Source organism: Parasteatoda tepidariorum, chromosome 3, assembly GCF_982258835.1.
Source record: "Parasteatoda tepidariorum strain Cologne lab strain chromosome 3, Ptep-v5.0, whole genome shotgun sequence".
Classification (NCBI taxonomy): Eukaryota; Metazoa; Arthropoda; class Arachnida; order Araneae; family Theridiidae; genus Parasteatoda; species Parasteatoda tepidariorum.
The window spans coordinates 17,435,097-17,451,413 of record NC_141757.1 but is presented as its reverse complement, the minus strand read 5'-3'; the positions used below and the strand labels follow the sequence as shown (position 1 = coordinate 17,451,413).

Sequence of the window (16,317 nt, the reverse complement as noted above, 5' to 3'; positions counted from 1 at the left end):
TTGGCCAATATAGAACCTACATTGGCTAAATAGTGGACATAAAATATCGAGTGGAGCTGGCAATTCTATATAGGATTGATATTGGTTGTAAAGTGACTCTAAAATATCGGGAGAATCAGATAATTCTATATAGGACCAATATCGGAAAACTAACGGCTCTTTGAAACTTTATTCAGCCAAGATTCATGAATATAGGTTCAATGAGAGCCCAAGTTATTTTGCTGCTAGGGAAGTGTATCAAATTCGACAATATCATGATCATTAACGTTAATAATACACTTAATTGTATCAAATACAACAATATCGTAATCATTTAATTATCACAATATTGTATTTGATAAATTGAGTATAATATTGTGATCATTATCAAGAACATATTAAAAGAATTAAAGTGTGAATATTATATGCAGCGATAATTAATGAATGCAATATTATTAAAAATTAATCAATTTTATAAGCAAGCTAAATTTGAACAATATCACAATTTTTCTTTCAGATATCTATATTCTTCAACAATGCATTGTGATACTAAAATTCATACTTATCTATTTTAGAGACTAATACTGGTGTTGGCGGCAATTCGAAAATGCAGTCGCCATCACATTGTTCCTTTGCCAATAAGTACCAAAAATTTATTGTAGGTAGTGATTTAAGGTTAAATTAAAATAAAACAATTCTTGCAGCAAATTAATGTGACAGGGCTTAAAAGTTCTTGTTTTTATTTTAGACTTTTTTAGACATGTGGCACTGCAAATAACATATTAAGAACAATTGAAAATGGTGTGACAATTTTCCAAAATCATTCTATATGAAAAAAAATTAAATTTAGATTTCCCTGAGTGGCCCATTGGGCAGAGTAGTTAACATGCATCACCAGGCACCATTATTTGGCAACTGCTGCCTGAATCTGTTTCGTTTTCATTTAGACCTGCAGTCGAGGTGGACGTTATAAAGGCAAAATATGCTTGTAAATATGTTTAAAAAAATATTCATAATTAAAATTAATTTATATATTTGCTCATTAAAGCTTGTGTTATTATTGTGCTTTTATAAATAAAATATGCAAATATTAAATTTTAATGATAGAATTCGAAGTTTGTACAATGATAAACAGGTAATACACTTTAAATTATCTGTCTTTTGTGATTTTGGGTTCGAAGAATGAATTTAGATTTTCTTCATTTTGTAGCAATTTTTTCAATTGTGATCAGAAACTGATAAGTTTGATTAAAATTCTTAATTAAAACTCTTTTTAAATTAGAAAAACATATAAAAATAAATATTCATTGTAAATAAATAATGTAGTATGACAAAATATTATCTCTAAATAATTATTTAGAAAAGAGCATTAATGCTCTTTTCTCACATCAAACATAATCATATTTTCTTAAATTAAAATTAGGTAAATTATCACTTAATATCAAATTCAAAATCATATATTTAGTTATTTACTTACTGGAAATGCTGATTTAATTTATAAAATAATGTGTGGGAAAGTATTGTAAATAAATTATTTATGAACTGTTTTATTCTATAAAGATTAGTAAATTACTATTTTATTATTTGTGAATAAGAAATGAAATCTTTTTTTTTTAAAAAAAGAATGCTGGCGATTATAAATTTTTGTTAGTTAATTCAAGCATTATTCTTCAAAATATATAATGTAATATATCATATAAGATGATTTTTTTTTAAATAAAATAATTTATTTTTATTTTTAAATTATAAATATGTTTAAAAAAAATTTATTTTTTAAAATTATTATTTTTAAATAAAAGAATTTTTTTTTAAATAAATATTTAAAAAAAAATCTTTGTAACATAGAAAACTATATAATTTCTTTCAATTTTTTTGTTTAAAAAAGAAATGACTAAGTAAGTAACTTTCTTACAGATTTATTTGCTAATTTTATATTGTGATAGTTTATATTTTTAAAAAAAGGTATGGTATAAGAAATGAGCCTATTTATTTGTAAGCAATGAAAATGATATTTATATATTTCTCCCTATTGTTTATCAAGAACTTCAGCTAACGTTCAAAGGTGAGCATTTGAAACACTTTTTCCGATACTAACGTGGGGTGCTAACAAAGTCATTCGTCCAAAGAAACCAAGCCTTATCATGAATTTACTTCAAGAGTTATTATTTTTAAGCAAAACTGTGTTCCTGTGGTGAATTTTTAAAAACTATCAGACTTGGCACACTGTAACTTCAACTACTGAACAAGTCAGGATTTCACAAATAAGGGAGTTAGAAACTAAAGTTTGTACAGAATGCCCATATCCATGTTTTTGTTGAGTTTTGTAAAAATAAAAAGATTTTTAAAATAAAAACTATTTTCTAAAATTTTTTTTTGTCAAAACAATTGTCTCAGTTTTTACATGTACCTTTCCTTACTAGCAAATTATTCTTCAATATATAAACTAGTAACAATGGCATTAGAACAGTGTTTCCCAAAGTGTGGTACGTGTACCCCCAGGGGTACGGGAACAGTTTAGCAAGGGTCCGCGTTCTTAAGCGAAATATCGAAAATTTCAAGAAATTTTATTTAAAAACAAAGCTAGCCATAAAAATTTACGATTGCATATTTTTCTATTGGCTATTTTTTGCAGAGTTGACAGTTAATAATTAGTGATGTCAACTGCCAGTTGTGATTTTTTACTTTTGTGCAATTTTTTTTTACAGTAAAGGTTTGTAATAAATTCTACTTATTTTGATGATTTTTATAAAATATAATAATTTATCCCCAAAAAAGAATATGGATCGCTGGTTAATATCTAAAAAACTTAGTACCAAAAAAGAAAAATTTTTAAAAAAAATACATTAATTTTTTTTATTAGTGGTACACAGCGTTACGAAAAAATTAGAAAGGGTACATAAAAGTCATAAGTTTGGGAAACACTGCATTAGAATAATTAATGTCATTCTATAAGTTGTTCAGCCTGCAAAACCAACTTTTCTACAGTGATATTGACTACTGGGACCTTATTTCATTGAGAAAAAGATATATTTATTCAGAGAAAGTAGTTTTTTGAGACTGATTTTGTAACTTAAAATATCTGTATTAATTATTTAGCATATTTGACATCACCATTGATATTGTGGCCTAGAACATGAAGATCCAATCATCCAGCATTTTGCCTGTGGTACGTATTTATCTCTTATCAAATATTTCGATCTGTAAATTTTTTTAAAAAAGTACATACATTTTATAAGTAATTTTTGCGGTGTTTTTATAAAAACTGCAGAATTTGACTTGTTTTAAAATTATAAATAAAATTTAATATACTTATTGAGGGCGCTAAAAATATTTTTGTTTACTCTTGAAAATCAGCTAGAGTCAGGGCCCTGATTAAAAATGGATTTCCATAACTGCAATCATTGTAATGAATATTAAAGTTACTATAAATCTGAATGTGGTTGTTTTTTTTAAAACACGAATAAATGTCACCTGGCAATAGAAACTCGGTCTCGAGATTAAGAACCGCAATTCTTTTCATTCCACTTAAGTGTTTATTAAAAAATTTAATATTTTAGGAATTTTTTTGTTACAAAAAAAAAAAAAAACTAAGCCTTTTTTTCAGTATGTACAAAACAATTGAAACTTTTTCTTAACTATTTGCAAAAAAAATCTATGAGTCTAGATTAAAAAATGAAACTGACTATGATATAAAAATAAAGAACTCAATGCTTTTAGCTTCAATTTCAAAAGAAAATTCTTATTACCTCTGTTCTTGCCCCTCTATTTTTATTGAGTGCAATAGATGATATTCATATGCTGAAAATATTGAAATATTCTAAAACTGTTAATAGAATTACAAGCAGTAAGTGAAAATTCAATAATAAAACAATTTATTAAAAATATAAACAGTTATTACAAGATATAACATACAAAAGAAAAAGAATAACATACTTATTTACAAAATTTAATTATTCATCAAGTACATTTGAGATATTTTCAATCATTATTTTTCCATAATCTGCGATACTTTTGTACAAACGAATTCATTTTCATCTATTGAAATACAATTTTTGATTTTTTTTCAAGTTGATCAATAAAGGTTAACATTGGTGAAAAATTACAATAATAAGATTACAGGATTCTCTTCTATTAGAAAATCATACTACAGGCATATTCCTTTCATTAACTGAAACAATTGTTCCCAAATTATAATCAAATTTGACGAGTTATATATATTGGATTCATCTAACAATATAGACACCATAAATTAATTTCCACCAGAAAAATATCACAGTTTTCCAATCACTTTTAGCTTACATTAATACTACTATACAATATTAGAAAAATTACATGGCAAATGCACTGTTCATATGAGAAACACTTGATGTTTTTTGACACATTTATTTGGCATGACTATAATGATAGAATTATCAAGCACTTACTTATACAACTAGTGATAAAAAATTGATGTTCCATGTAGTAGACACCATAAAAAAATATCACAGATAGTCTTTTTATGTAATTAGCGAGCTTTAATTACCAAGTTTAATCACAAATAAAAAATTTGTAATTAAGTAGCGTGAACCATAACATAATCTAACTCGCAAACAACATACCTTTTCTGTATAAACTTATAAATTTTATTTCAAAGGATGCAGATTTTTGACCCAAAATATTTTAGAAATAGCTACATTTTTAAAAATAAGGTTCAAATAGAAAGGTTATCGTAATTTTGAGCCCCTTAATATGATTCATTTTATTTATTTTACTATATCTCCGAAATTCAAAGTATTTTTTTGAAAGAACTATAAAAACTATAGATAATTTCTAGTAAAAAATAACTTTTTATTTTATAAAATTTTATAGTTTTAAATGGCAGATCTAAATTTAAATGCATAGCTTCCTTTCTTTAATTTTATTATTCTGAAACTATTCAAGATTTATTTTAAGTTTTATCATTTAATTATGTAGTTTGTAAAATAATGTAAAAATTTGTATACATTACAATTCAAATTGTTTTTGATTCATATTAAAAATAATTTTATTTTTACATAAAATTATCTTAGAATGGTTTTTATGGTTGTGTGCACTATGATTTCAATTTGCTTAAAAAGTTCTAGATATATACTGAAAATAAGCAGAAAGTAAAATCAACATTAAGAGGTTCAAATTTCCACTAGGTGTCACTCTCCTTGTTAAGCTGAGACTTATTATAATCTTTCACTGCGTTCTCAGCCATATTTTAAAAGCCATAAGTCCAAACTGTTTTTGTTTTTTTTTAATGAAAAAATTACGTTTCACATGTACGTAATTCAGAGAAATTACGTTTTTGAGACTGATTTCCTAATTTAAAATATTGTGGTGGTAAATTAATATATTTAATTTTCTAACAGAGTGCATCTTGTACAAGAATATCTGATAATTAAATCAGAAGTTATTCATTTGCTATAAATTAATACTGGATACTTAAGACCAGAATGGATTTTTTCCCCTCGAACAAATGATGTACGCTTAGATTTGTTTATATCAATGCATCTTAACTTTTGGTGCTCTAAATTACACTTTGTAATACTGATTAAGTGACATAACTGATGACACTTGAGATTGACTGATAAGAGTGACATTTGATTGATGTTGCATAATATATTTATATTCAGTATTTATAAATGGGATAGGTTTAAAATAAAATAACATTTCTTCCAGATAAAAATTACATGACACACATTTTTCGTATTAAACAAATGAATTACTCTACCATATTTGACTAGGTGCCACTATGATTTAATAATCTAGCACTTGATAGGAAATGTATAGAATAATATTGTTTAATGTGTGCCTAACAAGGATTTTATCTGAGGTATTACTACTGTTATTAAAACAAGATTGACTAGGTGCCACTACGACTCAATAATCTAGCACTTGATAGGAAATGTATAGAATAATATTGTTTAACACATGTTACTACTGTTATTAAAATGAAATACTCACTGTTACTCAATACTCACTCACAAGTTATTAAAATAAAATTAAATACCAAAGTCATGCTCTCATTTGGAAGTGAAACTAATTATCTCGAATTAATTTTGATAATGTAGGCCTTTGCCGAGCAAGAGGTTTGCTAACTTTAAGACAGGTGTTGTGAGCCCCAGATTTGTTTCTGGCAATACATTTGTCTTATCAAGCACTAAATTACTCTTAATGACATTTCTTGACTTAGGGACACAACCGTGAAATTTAAATCGCTACAAAGAATAACATTGATAAATTTTGTACATTAAAGTCAGCACTTATATGCCTGATTCATTTTTTCAATCATTGAAATACAACACTTATAAGATTTAAAAAATAACATGACAGACATTTACAAAACAATTAAATAACTCAGATATAATTGATTAAGAATGATTTAGCACTTGGTTCAAAATTTATTGTTCGGAAGTGCTAAGTAATCAACATGTCTTTAACTGCACCAATTTTCAGATTGACATGTTTTTGTAGAAAAGCGTTTCATAGTTGATTCTTCAAAAGATTTTTTTTTTTTTATAAAAAAACTATCTTCTTTCTTAACCCAGTAACATTATAATCACAGTCTTGTTTTGATGAGAATTCTTTGGAATAAATTCAACCTTCCTTTCCAATCCAACAATCCTTTGGAATAAATCCAGTAGCATATTGTACTCTTAACATATGTAAGATTTTATACACTGCCATTACAACTTAAATAATTATTTGACAAGTCTTGACCTAGATTATGTAATAAATCTTAACATAATTTAGTTTTTGATGATAAATCTTTGGAGTAACATACTTTCTCACATTTTGTAAGAAACATATTGCATTCATAGAAAAAAAAATATTTTGCAATCAAAACTTAAATTGTTATATTACATATTTTTTCCCCATGACAAACTTACTTTCTGGTAAAGTAAGTCCGGACAAAATTATCTAAAGTTCAAGATTTGCAGCATTAAATTACCATTTGTGAAATGTTTTGACTGTCATAAAATAAGATTTAATGAAAGCATATCGTATTAGCATTAACTACCACCACCAAAACTCAAATTGTTAAGTTTTAAATCTCATGTTTATTTTTTAAGGAAGTGATGAGAGTTCTTTGGTTATAAGTACCATAATTTTACAGAGATATGCAGCAGAATTTATGATTTTAAACATGAAATTTTTTACACAGGTAGCATATTGCATGAGGATTAGGAAAAACTCTTTTCCTTCCAGCCGAATTCCGCATATCTCTGTGAAATTAAAGTGCAGTGACTTAAGCTCATTAATTGATCTTATTAGTATAATTAAAATTCTTAACAAATGGGTTGCTATTTTAGCTTTAAAAGTTCATTAATCAGCATTACGCTCTATCTTTAGCAGTAAATTACATTACAGACATATTTGACTTAGTGACATTGTGTTGGAATGATTTAACTTTGGAATGATCTAGTTTCTGGTGCTTTGTAGAATGTTTGCTACTGAGATCAAAGTCATGTGGACGTTTTAGACTTCCTTTGTCACTGTCACCTTTAGCAGCCATGATATAGGTTCCTGATTTATCTGTGGCAATTATTTTTAGCACTTCTGAACTTTTCATTTTATTCTCTTTAGGAGGAATATTAGCCGTAGAAGATATCTCAGGTATTTTATTAGGTTTAGTTACTATATATTTTAAAGTAACAAGTTCCTTTGGTATTTTTACTTTCACGCCAGAGATATTTCCCATGCGGTATACATTTGGTGTTTCAAGCTTTGTTTTCACTGGTTGAACCATATGAGTAATCTTTTTTTGTTTAACAGCTTCTAATATTGCAAGATTGCTTCCTTTGCAAGGCTGTTGGTTTCTGGGCATTGAGTTATAGACTATGGTGGGCAACACATTTTTTATAATTTTAGGATCATTTTTTAGTCGCTGGAATAGATTAGTTCTCAATTTGTCAGAAACCACAGGTTTACTCACACATACAGGTTTCACGGGTACAACAGGAACATTCACTGGATCATTTATTTGTTGGTGAACTTTTAAAGGAGTGAAGAGGTTATCAGGATTACATTTGAGTATATGATCACTTTTCACAGAAGTTAAAATCTGTAAACCTTTGGGATCTTGATGACGATTAGAACTGCATTTACCATCCTGAAAAGACTCCTCGGCTTTCACTGAGTCTTCCGAATCAGAAATTAGAGGCATATGTAATGCAGTCTGCTTAGAAGTCGAGGGTTTAGACGAAGGCATCAAAGATCGAGGCGCGCTTATGACAGCCTTCTCTGTCACCACAAGCTTTTCTTTTTTCGGGAGTACCATATTCTGAGACACAAAACTAGTTTTTATTTTGCTTGTCCCGAACTTATCGTGACTATTAACAGTTGAGGGTTTAGCGGACAGTTGAGATGGCAGTGAAATCTCAGCCAATGAACAAACAGGAATATTAACAGTTGCAACAGATAGTTCTTTTCTTTGTGATGAAGCATGCTGAAAAGATTTCATATCTTTGAACTCTTTTGATAGGAACTTAGAATTTTTTTGACAATTAGAAGTGAAAGGTTCTGTTGGTTTTCCAGTAGGAAGACAATCCAGTTGAGTAATGGATAACTGTGTTGATGAACTCGTCGAAACTATCACATTTGCATCAGTTTTCTTGTTACCTGGTAAAGAGATGCCTTGTTTAGTAGGCCCAACAGGATATTTTAATTCCACATTGCTTGATGGGAGTCGATATTCTATGCAAGGCTGGCTGAGTTCTGTTACAGAAAAAGCTTGTTTGTTTTGCTTATCAGCTTGAACATTAGTGGGGAGTTCAGTAACTACTACACTACAAAAATCATCTTGGGATTCACTCTAAAAAAGAAATTAGAACTATAGGAATAGTACAGTAAAAAAACTATAAGAGTTTCAGAGTATAATATCAAAAACAATTAATAAAAGTATAATTTGCTCTACTTAAGTGTAATAAAGAAAAATTTAACTGCAAAAGAATAATAAAAAATACTATTTTTAATTTCAGAATTACTTTGTTTTGGATAGAAAATTTTAACAGTTTCCAGTATAATTTTTTCGATAGAGAATAACCCCGAATCTATAAATGGGAAAATGTCATAATTCTGTTCCATTAAAAAAAATTACCAGCATCAATTAGATAAAAAACCCTAAAATTAATTTGTAATAGAGTTCAGAATTTATTTAATGAAAAAGTAGTGTTTTAATAATCTCGAAATAAACACAATGAAAATGCTGCTTAATATTTTTGTACGAAAGTAATTTCAGTGGACGATCCCTCAACTTATTTAAAAATCCCATGATATTGGAGTCTTAATTGGGATTTACCATTTTTTAAAATCACACGAAAACTAGTTAACCCCATCCTACAAGATTTTTTACTTCATTTGTGGAGAATAATAAAATGAAAAAAGCACATGACTAGGGTTCACGCCAGTATGGCGACAATTGTCACCAAATTTTTTGGTGACAATTCTAGGGTTCACGCCTTGAAATATGTTTGGAATTTAAAATTGTCAAACTAATTTTATTGCTATGTGCGTGTCATAAAATTCCAAATTTTTAAGTTAAAATTTTTTTTAAATTTAAATGTTGGCATTTCATGTAGGAAAATTATTACTACTTTGAAAATTATTCAGAGGAAATCAAAAACTTTTTAAGGGCCCAATCACGGAATTCTGTGTTTTTAAGGACACTATTATGGAACCCTGATTTTTTTTTTTTTACAACAAAATTCAAGAATTTTCAAAGTTTAGCAAGTACTGTGGGAACCCTGGACTGATGACACACAAAAAATTACTGTTCATAGTATGTGGGCAGCTTAGAACAAGCTTATCAGTAGCAGGCACAATTGATAAAAAAAGAGAATTACCTCAGTTGTCACATATGAACACTTAAATCTATGCTTGACTATTATATGAACGTTTAAAAACTGTTACAATGACTTGAATGCGACGACCATTCATCAATAGTGGTAGATACATTTAGTAATGATCAGTAAAACTGTTGCAGGCTAAATATGACACATTGAGAAAAGGTCAAATATGATACACCCTGATACAAACTTCATGCTAGAAACAAGCGGACGTTGTTCAGAAATAGCTGTTCGGAAGACATTAGGTACTATAAAAATCTATTTTTTTGTAGGTTTCTCTGCAAATTAATGAAATATTGACTATTAAAATTCTCAACTAAATCCACTACTTGATAAAAGTTAAAGCATTACATTTTTATGACATTTTTTACTAGCTTGTTTGCAACAAATATAATTTGAAAAGCATGAAAAGAAAAAAAAAAGAGAGAGAGAAAATTCTGTATAACTAAAAGTAAAACAATTACCTTTTGAACTAAATTTTCATTAAATTTGTGTGGAGCTGTTTCTTGCATTTTGACTTGATGTGCACCAGAGGTATTTTTTGGAATGGAATTTTGATTTTTTCGCTGTTCTCTTCTTAAATGAAATGCTTTCAAAAATGTAAGATGCTCTTTTGCTGCCTCTCTTCGCATCTCAGAAGGAGAGGAAAGTGATACAGATGATGCAAGAGTATTAGATGCTGAGGGCTTAACAGATAACTGTGCAGAAGAGGAAGTTGGAAGTAGTTCAGACTGTAGCGATTTCACAGGAATCATTTGATGCACTTCATGTTCTTTTCTCTCTGGCAATGGATTATCTTGCTTGGTGCTCTCTGTAGTGTTATTAGCCTTTATTTTGCTTGTAAAGGGTCCATCAATTGCCGCCTTCTAAGATTTTAGGGAGAGAAATATACATTTATAAATATATAATAAGAATGATGCCCTAGAATCAATTTTGGTAGCTAGTTTCAACTCTTTCGACACCACGTTACGTTGGCACAATATGTTCGAAAATCACAGATTTTTTTCAAAATTTTTTTAATTTTCATACAAGGTGGCCACTCAAATTAGGTATCGAATTTCCCTGATTTTTCCACTAAAAAATCTTAAGATTTCCAGGTTAGCGTGTGTTTTTTCTGATAAAGTGTAGGAGGGTACAATAAAAGTATCAATACTATAAAGAATTATATTTAAAAATTAATTTTTTAAAATATATCTTGAACAGATGCGGAGAATTTAACATTAAAGAACCTTTTTCTTTCTAAAAAAAATATGTAATAAGAGGTTCAAACGAAATCCAGAAAATAAGCATCAATGCAGCAATTTTGCTGTTAACGATTCAAGAAAATGAGCGATTAGTTGGCTTTGCTGAGAAAAAATAACTCCTTAGATGGGAGTATAAAAGCTTTCAGAAACAGAATGCAAGATAAAATCTGTTATTAAGTCATAAACAATTATTTTTTGGAGAATTTTATAAAGTTAAAAATACTAAAACATTTTGTTAAATGAAGAAAGTCATAATATCAGTATTTTTTTAAAGAAAATCATGAGAATATCAATAATAACTGAGCAATGAAAGATTAAAGATTTCTAGAGTATAATTCTGAAGAGAGAAAAATCTTTAAAACATTTATGGAAAAAAGAAAATTTACTTCCCCACCCCCAAATTTTTTTTCCCTGCAAGAACTCTGCTACATTGCCACTGTAAGCCCAGCGCCCCCCCAAGCTCTTGGGTGCATTCACCCCCCCCCCCCCAATTTTTTTATTTTTTATTTTGCTTTGCACCTGTAGTCAAGTTATGTATGCCTGAAATTGGCCAGTAACCTTTATTTATGTACTAAAAAAAAAAAAAAAAAATTATCTCGTATAAATCTCCCCCAAACTATTTGTTTTATTTAGTGTAAAAATCACCCCAAGCTTTAAGTGGGTGCATCGTGTGCACACCTTCCCCCCTGATGGGGGCCCCTGCGTAAGCCTGTAATTGTATTATTACTATTTACAGGGTTCATGCTCTACTTTAAAAATAAAATTCAAGTACTTTTCAAGGACTTTTTAAGACTCATTAAAAATTTTCAAGGCCTTAAATTTTAGCAAAAGATAAAGACTAAAATTTAACATTTTAAACTTAAATGTTTTGACAATAATAGTTAGTTGACAATAAATGTTAGATAACGGCAGTATTGAAAAATAAGGGGGATTGACATCAAGACAAGAATAAAATTCGTGATGCATAAAAACGTCGGATTTGAATTTTACATTAGGCCTTTTTCAAGTTAGGTATACAACCCCTGAATAAGCAAAGATTCGGACAAGTAATGAAGAAAAGAGGAATTTTTCAAAAAATCTATACAAAAATAAAAACGAAGTACACTTAAACTTATTTGTAATAACAAATTTACAATTGGAGTGAAGAAAATAGAAAACATACTAATTATAACTATCAAAAGATATTTATTTGTAAAAAACTCAAGCGTCTTATATGATATGTAAAGAGCAAAACTAACATTAACAAATATACTAAATAACTTTTGAATGCATGTGGTAAAAAATAATTGAAAAAAAAGAGCCAAATAAAGCAGACAAAAATTAAAACAAAACTGAACTTCTCCAACGTAGTCACGGGGAGGAGTCACTATATAATACTGTGATATCAATTAGATCTTTAAAAATAACTCTGCCGGGAGATTTTTATATAATATTTAAAGTGGCAGAAGCATTTAGACAATGAAATTTAAATTGCTCCTAAATATAATTTCAAAATTTCGACCACTTCTCTATTAAAGAAAATTAATCAATTATAGGATATTGCGGCTTAGTTATCATTTTAAATTTATTACCGGTCAACCATTTTAAATTGAAACAGTTGCTAACTTTCACCTCAATATCTTCTGATAGATTCTTACTAACAATTTCGGTCATTTTGACTGTTTTAATTAACCAATCATACTTGAATTTTTTTTTTTTTTCAGTAGCATCGATCATACGCACTTGATATGATCACATGAACACGAATTACAACGAGTAGTTTTCAAATCACGTATAAATACGAAAATCAATAATTGATATTACAACCACATGATAACAAATCGCAATATTGGATTTTAAAAATATGTAAATATGAATAGCGACATTGGATTTGAAACTCATGCAGAAAAACTAATTGCGATATTGGGGTTTAAAAACGATTAAGTACAAATCCCAATATTAGATTTTTAAATTGCGCGAATGGGAATGCGAGTATGATTTTTGAATCACATGAAAACAAATTGCATCACTTAACTTTTAAATCAAGTTAAATACGAAGATTGATGATTGAAATTAAAATCGCCCGAATAAGAATTGAGATTTTGTCCGAATCCGAAGCAGTTCCCAAAATTTAAAACTTCTAAAATCAGCCAAATGCACGTTAAATCCTAAAATCAAACAGTATGCGCCATCATCGGTAAGGCAAGAAAGTCATTCTCTCACACTTATGTGCTTAAGTTAAATACAGAAATGCGGGAAATAGGGCGGTTTTCGCAACTTTCTGATACTTTTCAAGATAATTTTGAATTTTTCAAGGATTTAACATCATTTTCAAGTACTTCTAGGGGCCCTTGAAAATCAAAATGAAATTCAAGTACTTTTCAAGGTTTTTTCAAGGCCGCGGGAATTTAGAATTTAACTTGGGTTTCAATGTGCAAAAACACAAATCAAAATCAGACATGTGCATCACTATCTTTTTTCTTTTTAAGTGTGCAATTTTATCATTCCTCCACTCCAGTTAAACATGAATCGGCAAACAGACAGAAACGCCGAAGTACTAAAAAAGAATTCATGTTCTACCCTGTTCTTCCCCCAAACTAAATTTAAAATAAATGAATTGAAAAATAGATGCAGTTGCAATACTTGACCTCCAGTCATTATTCCATTCTTCTGTTATCGTTATGCCTAAAGAGGAAATAAATAATAGAAAAAAAAGGTCTACAGCCTGTGTTCATATTCTATAATAATACTTCGATTTCCTGTCATTCATATTACTTAGATGTGAGATTATTAGTAAGATTTATTGTTTGTTTATTTTTCCATTTTAATTTCATGAGCATTTTTTCTTTTTCTTACTAAATTGTATTAAATTTATGATTTTGTACAACAGTAATAGTTTATTACATGTTATTTCACATTTCATTTTTAAATGAACTCTTTAGAAAGGTTGTGTAAGCTTGCTCAGAGGTAAAATGCATTTATAATCAGCAGCAGAACATTTTTGTTGACTCATATGCTTGTTGCAGAATATTGCCATACATTCTGTGCTATGAGGCCATTAGCCACAATCATAATCTTCCATAAGATTTCAAAACATAATGGCCTTGATGACATTCATGTTCAGACCTGCCAACATTGTAATCTGCATGACCTTACAATTCTGAGTTAGTGTTTTACTCGACATAGTGTTATACAGAAAGTGTTATTATAGGACCTTTTTACACAAAATTAAGATCTGTTACTAAATACACTTGTCAATTTTGAATATATTATTTTTTTAAAAAAATTCATTGTGAAAACAATAACAAAAACATTTTTTAAATCTTGAGTATTTTATTATACAATTGTTTAAACACATATTTACACTTAATCACAATTTAAAAATTAAATTTCTAGATTAATACAAAAAGGAAAAAAATTAAATAGACTCAATTAAAAACAATTATTGCTTTAAATGTTCATATGTAGCAGACTTAGCTGCTTTTAAGAATCCTTTATCGAAGGTCTGCTCATAACAACATCCAGTTTGCGTGGTTTTGGCAATCAGAATGTCCTCTAGAGATTTATCAGATAAAGAATTTCTGAACTGTGTTCTATTTTTTTTTACTATGCTAAATACCCTTTCACATTCTGCATTACTGTGAGGTATGCTTAATATAGCTACCATGATTTTTGCTATTCTACTGTACTTCTTGAAACATCCATCATTGGATGTTATTTTAGAAATTGCATCCCATTTTTTGTCCATCCTTGTTTCCTGTTTAATCACAGAAGGTAAATCAGTAATCTGCAAATCACTAAATTCCTCTAAAAGTTTATCTCTTTTCATATCTTCAGTTTCTTCAACATTGTCATTAATCCACATCGATGGAAATTTTTTCAAGAAGAAATCAACATCCTTGAATCTTTTTGAAGGTAATTTATCAACATCTGCAACTTCAGCGGATAATAAAAACTCACTATTCAAGGGAAATTTCTGCCGTATATAGTTGCAGACAGCAATATAATAATTTTTTATATTACTATAGAAGAGTTGCTTATCTTCCATTTTTAAGACTGATATTAACTTGGAAGCAGCACTACCAATTATAATATCATCATCCAATTTATGATTCTTCTCTGACACTAAGTTAATGTCCATCAGGGAAGAACCTTTAATAATGTCTGCTCTTATAAATTTTGAGACAAAATCTTTTAATAAATCTAATAATAAAGAATTCAAAATATGAATTTTTGGCTCATTAGATTGTAAGGTAATTAAGCTTCTTTCAAAAACTGGGATGATATAATTTAGAAACAAACAATAAGCTTTACAGATATCTGATGAAAGAAATAGAAGCATTTGTTCTTCCCTAGTCAAAACAGATTCCTGTTTAGAAGATTTCGGTGAAGAATTTTTAGAACAATTACCAGCTTTTAATTTCTTTGCAGGATTTCCCATTTCTGATTTTTGTTCAGAAGTTTTTAATGAACTATTAGAGAAATTACCTACCTTCAATTTCTTCACAGATTTTTCTATTTCTAAAGGCCTTTTCTTTTTAATATGTGCATTCTCCACTTTGTTGTCATTTGCAGATATTTTTAATGGTATGGAATAGTCATTAAGACTATGGCATTTGCTCTTTCGATTTATTTGATCCTTGTAAAAGCTGCACAGAGGATCCCATTGTTCCAGAAGTCTCATTAAGCATCTAACCAAAGAGAGCCATCTTGTGCAAGTATGTTTCAAAATTTTATGTGTATCAACGTCATGTAAAATTTGCAAAGCTTTAAGTTCAAGTTTCTTTTTAGAACTCTTCTCTAAGTAAAAAAAAATATCAACCAAAACATCACTAATTGATATAGGTAAAGCAGCAGCTCCTCTTTCAGCAGCAATGTGTACTAAATGGCATGGACAGCCAACAACAAAAATTTCTGGATTTGCTGTTTTAATCACAGCGGCAACACCATTCTTTGAGCCAACCATCACTGGAGCATTATCACAGCTAAGTGCTAAACAATTTTCCAAAGGAATATTTTTTAATTTCAAAGTTTTTAACACTAAATTACCTATGTTCTGTCCTGTAGAGCTTAAATCTAAAGTCGGCACGGCAAGCAACGATACCTTGACTTCACCAGCATTTGCGTCGAAGTAAGATACAACGATGGGATAAAGTTGCGCATCTGTATCGTTGCTACCATCAGTAGCAACAGCAAACATTTGCTTTTGAAGAGATTCAACAATTGAAGCTTTCTTCACATCAGCTATTTTTGAAATAATA

At 28.9% G+C, this 16,317-nt stretch overlaps 1 protein-coding gene across 3 annotated transcripts in view; it reads right to left on the bottom strand.

Annotated features, from left to right (window-relative positions):
• Positions 1-3,828: 3,828 nt before the first annotated feature.
• Positions 3,829-16,317, bottom strand: part of LOC107445702 (uncharacterized) — a 29,062-nt gene continuing 16,573 nt past the window's right edge. For all 3 annotated transcript variants that reach the window (XM_087158882.1, XM_087158883.1, XM_087158884.1), the window contains 2 exons: positions 10,298-10,699; positions 3,829-8,800 (listed from right to left, as the gene is read on the bottom strand). In XM_087158882.1, the coding sequence (XP_087015008.1) occupies positions 7,346-8,800; positions 10,298-10,699 (1,857 nt within the window). In that variant the 3' untranslated portion in view covers positions 3,829-7,345. The remainder of the gene's footprint in view (positions 8,801-10,297; positions 10,700-16,317) is intronic.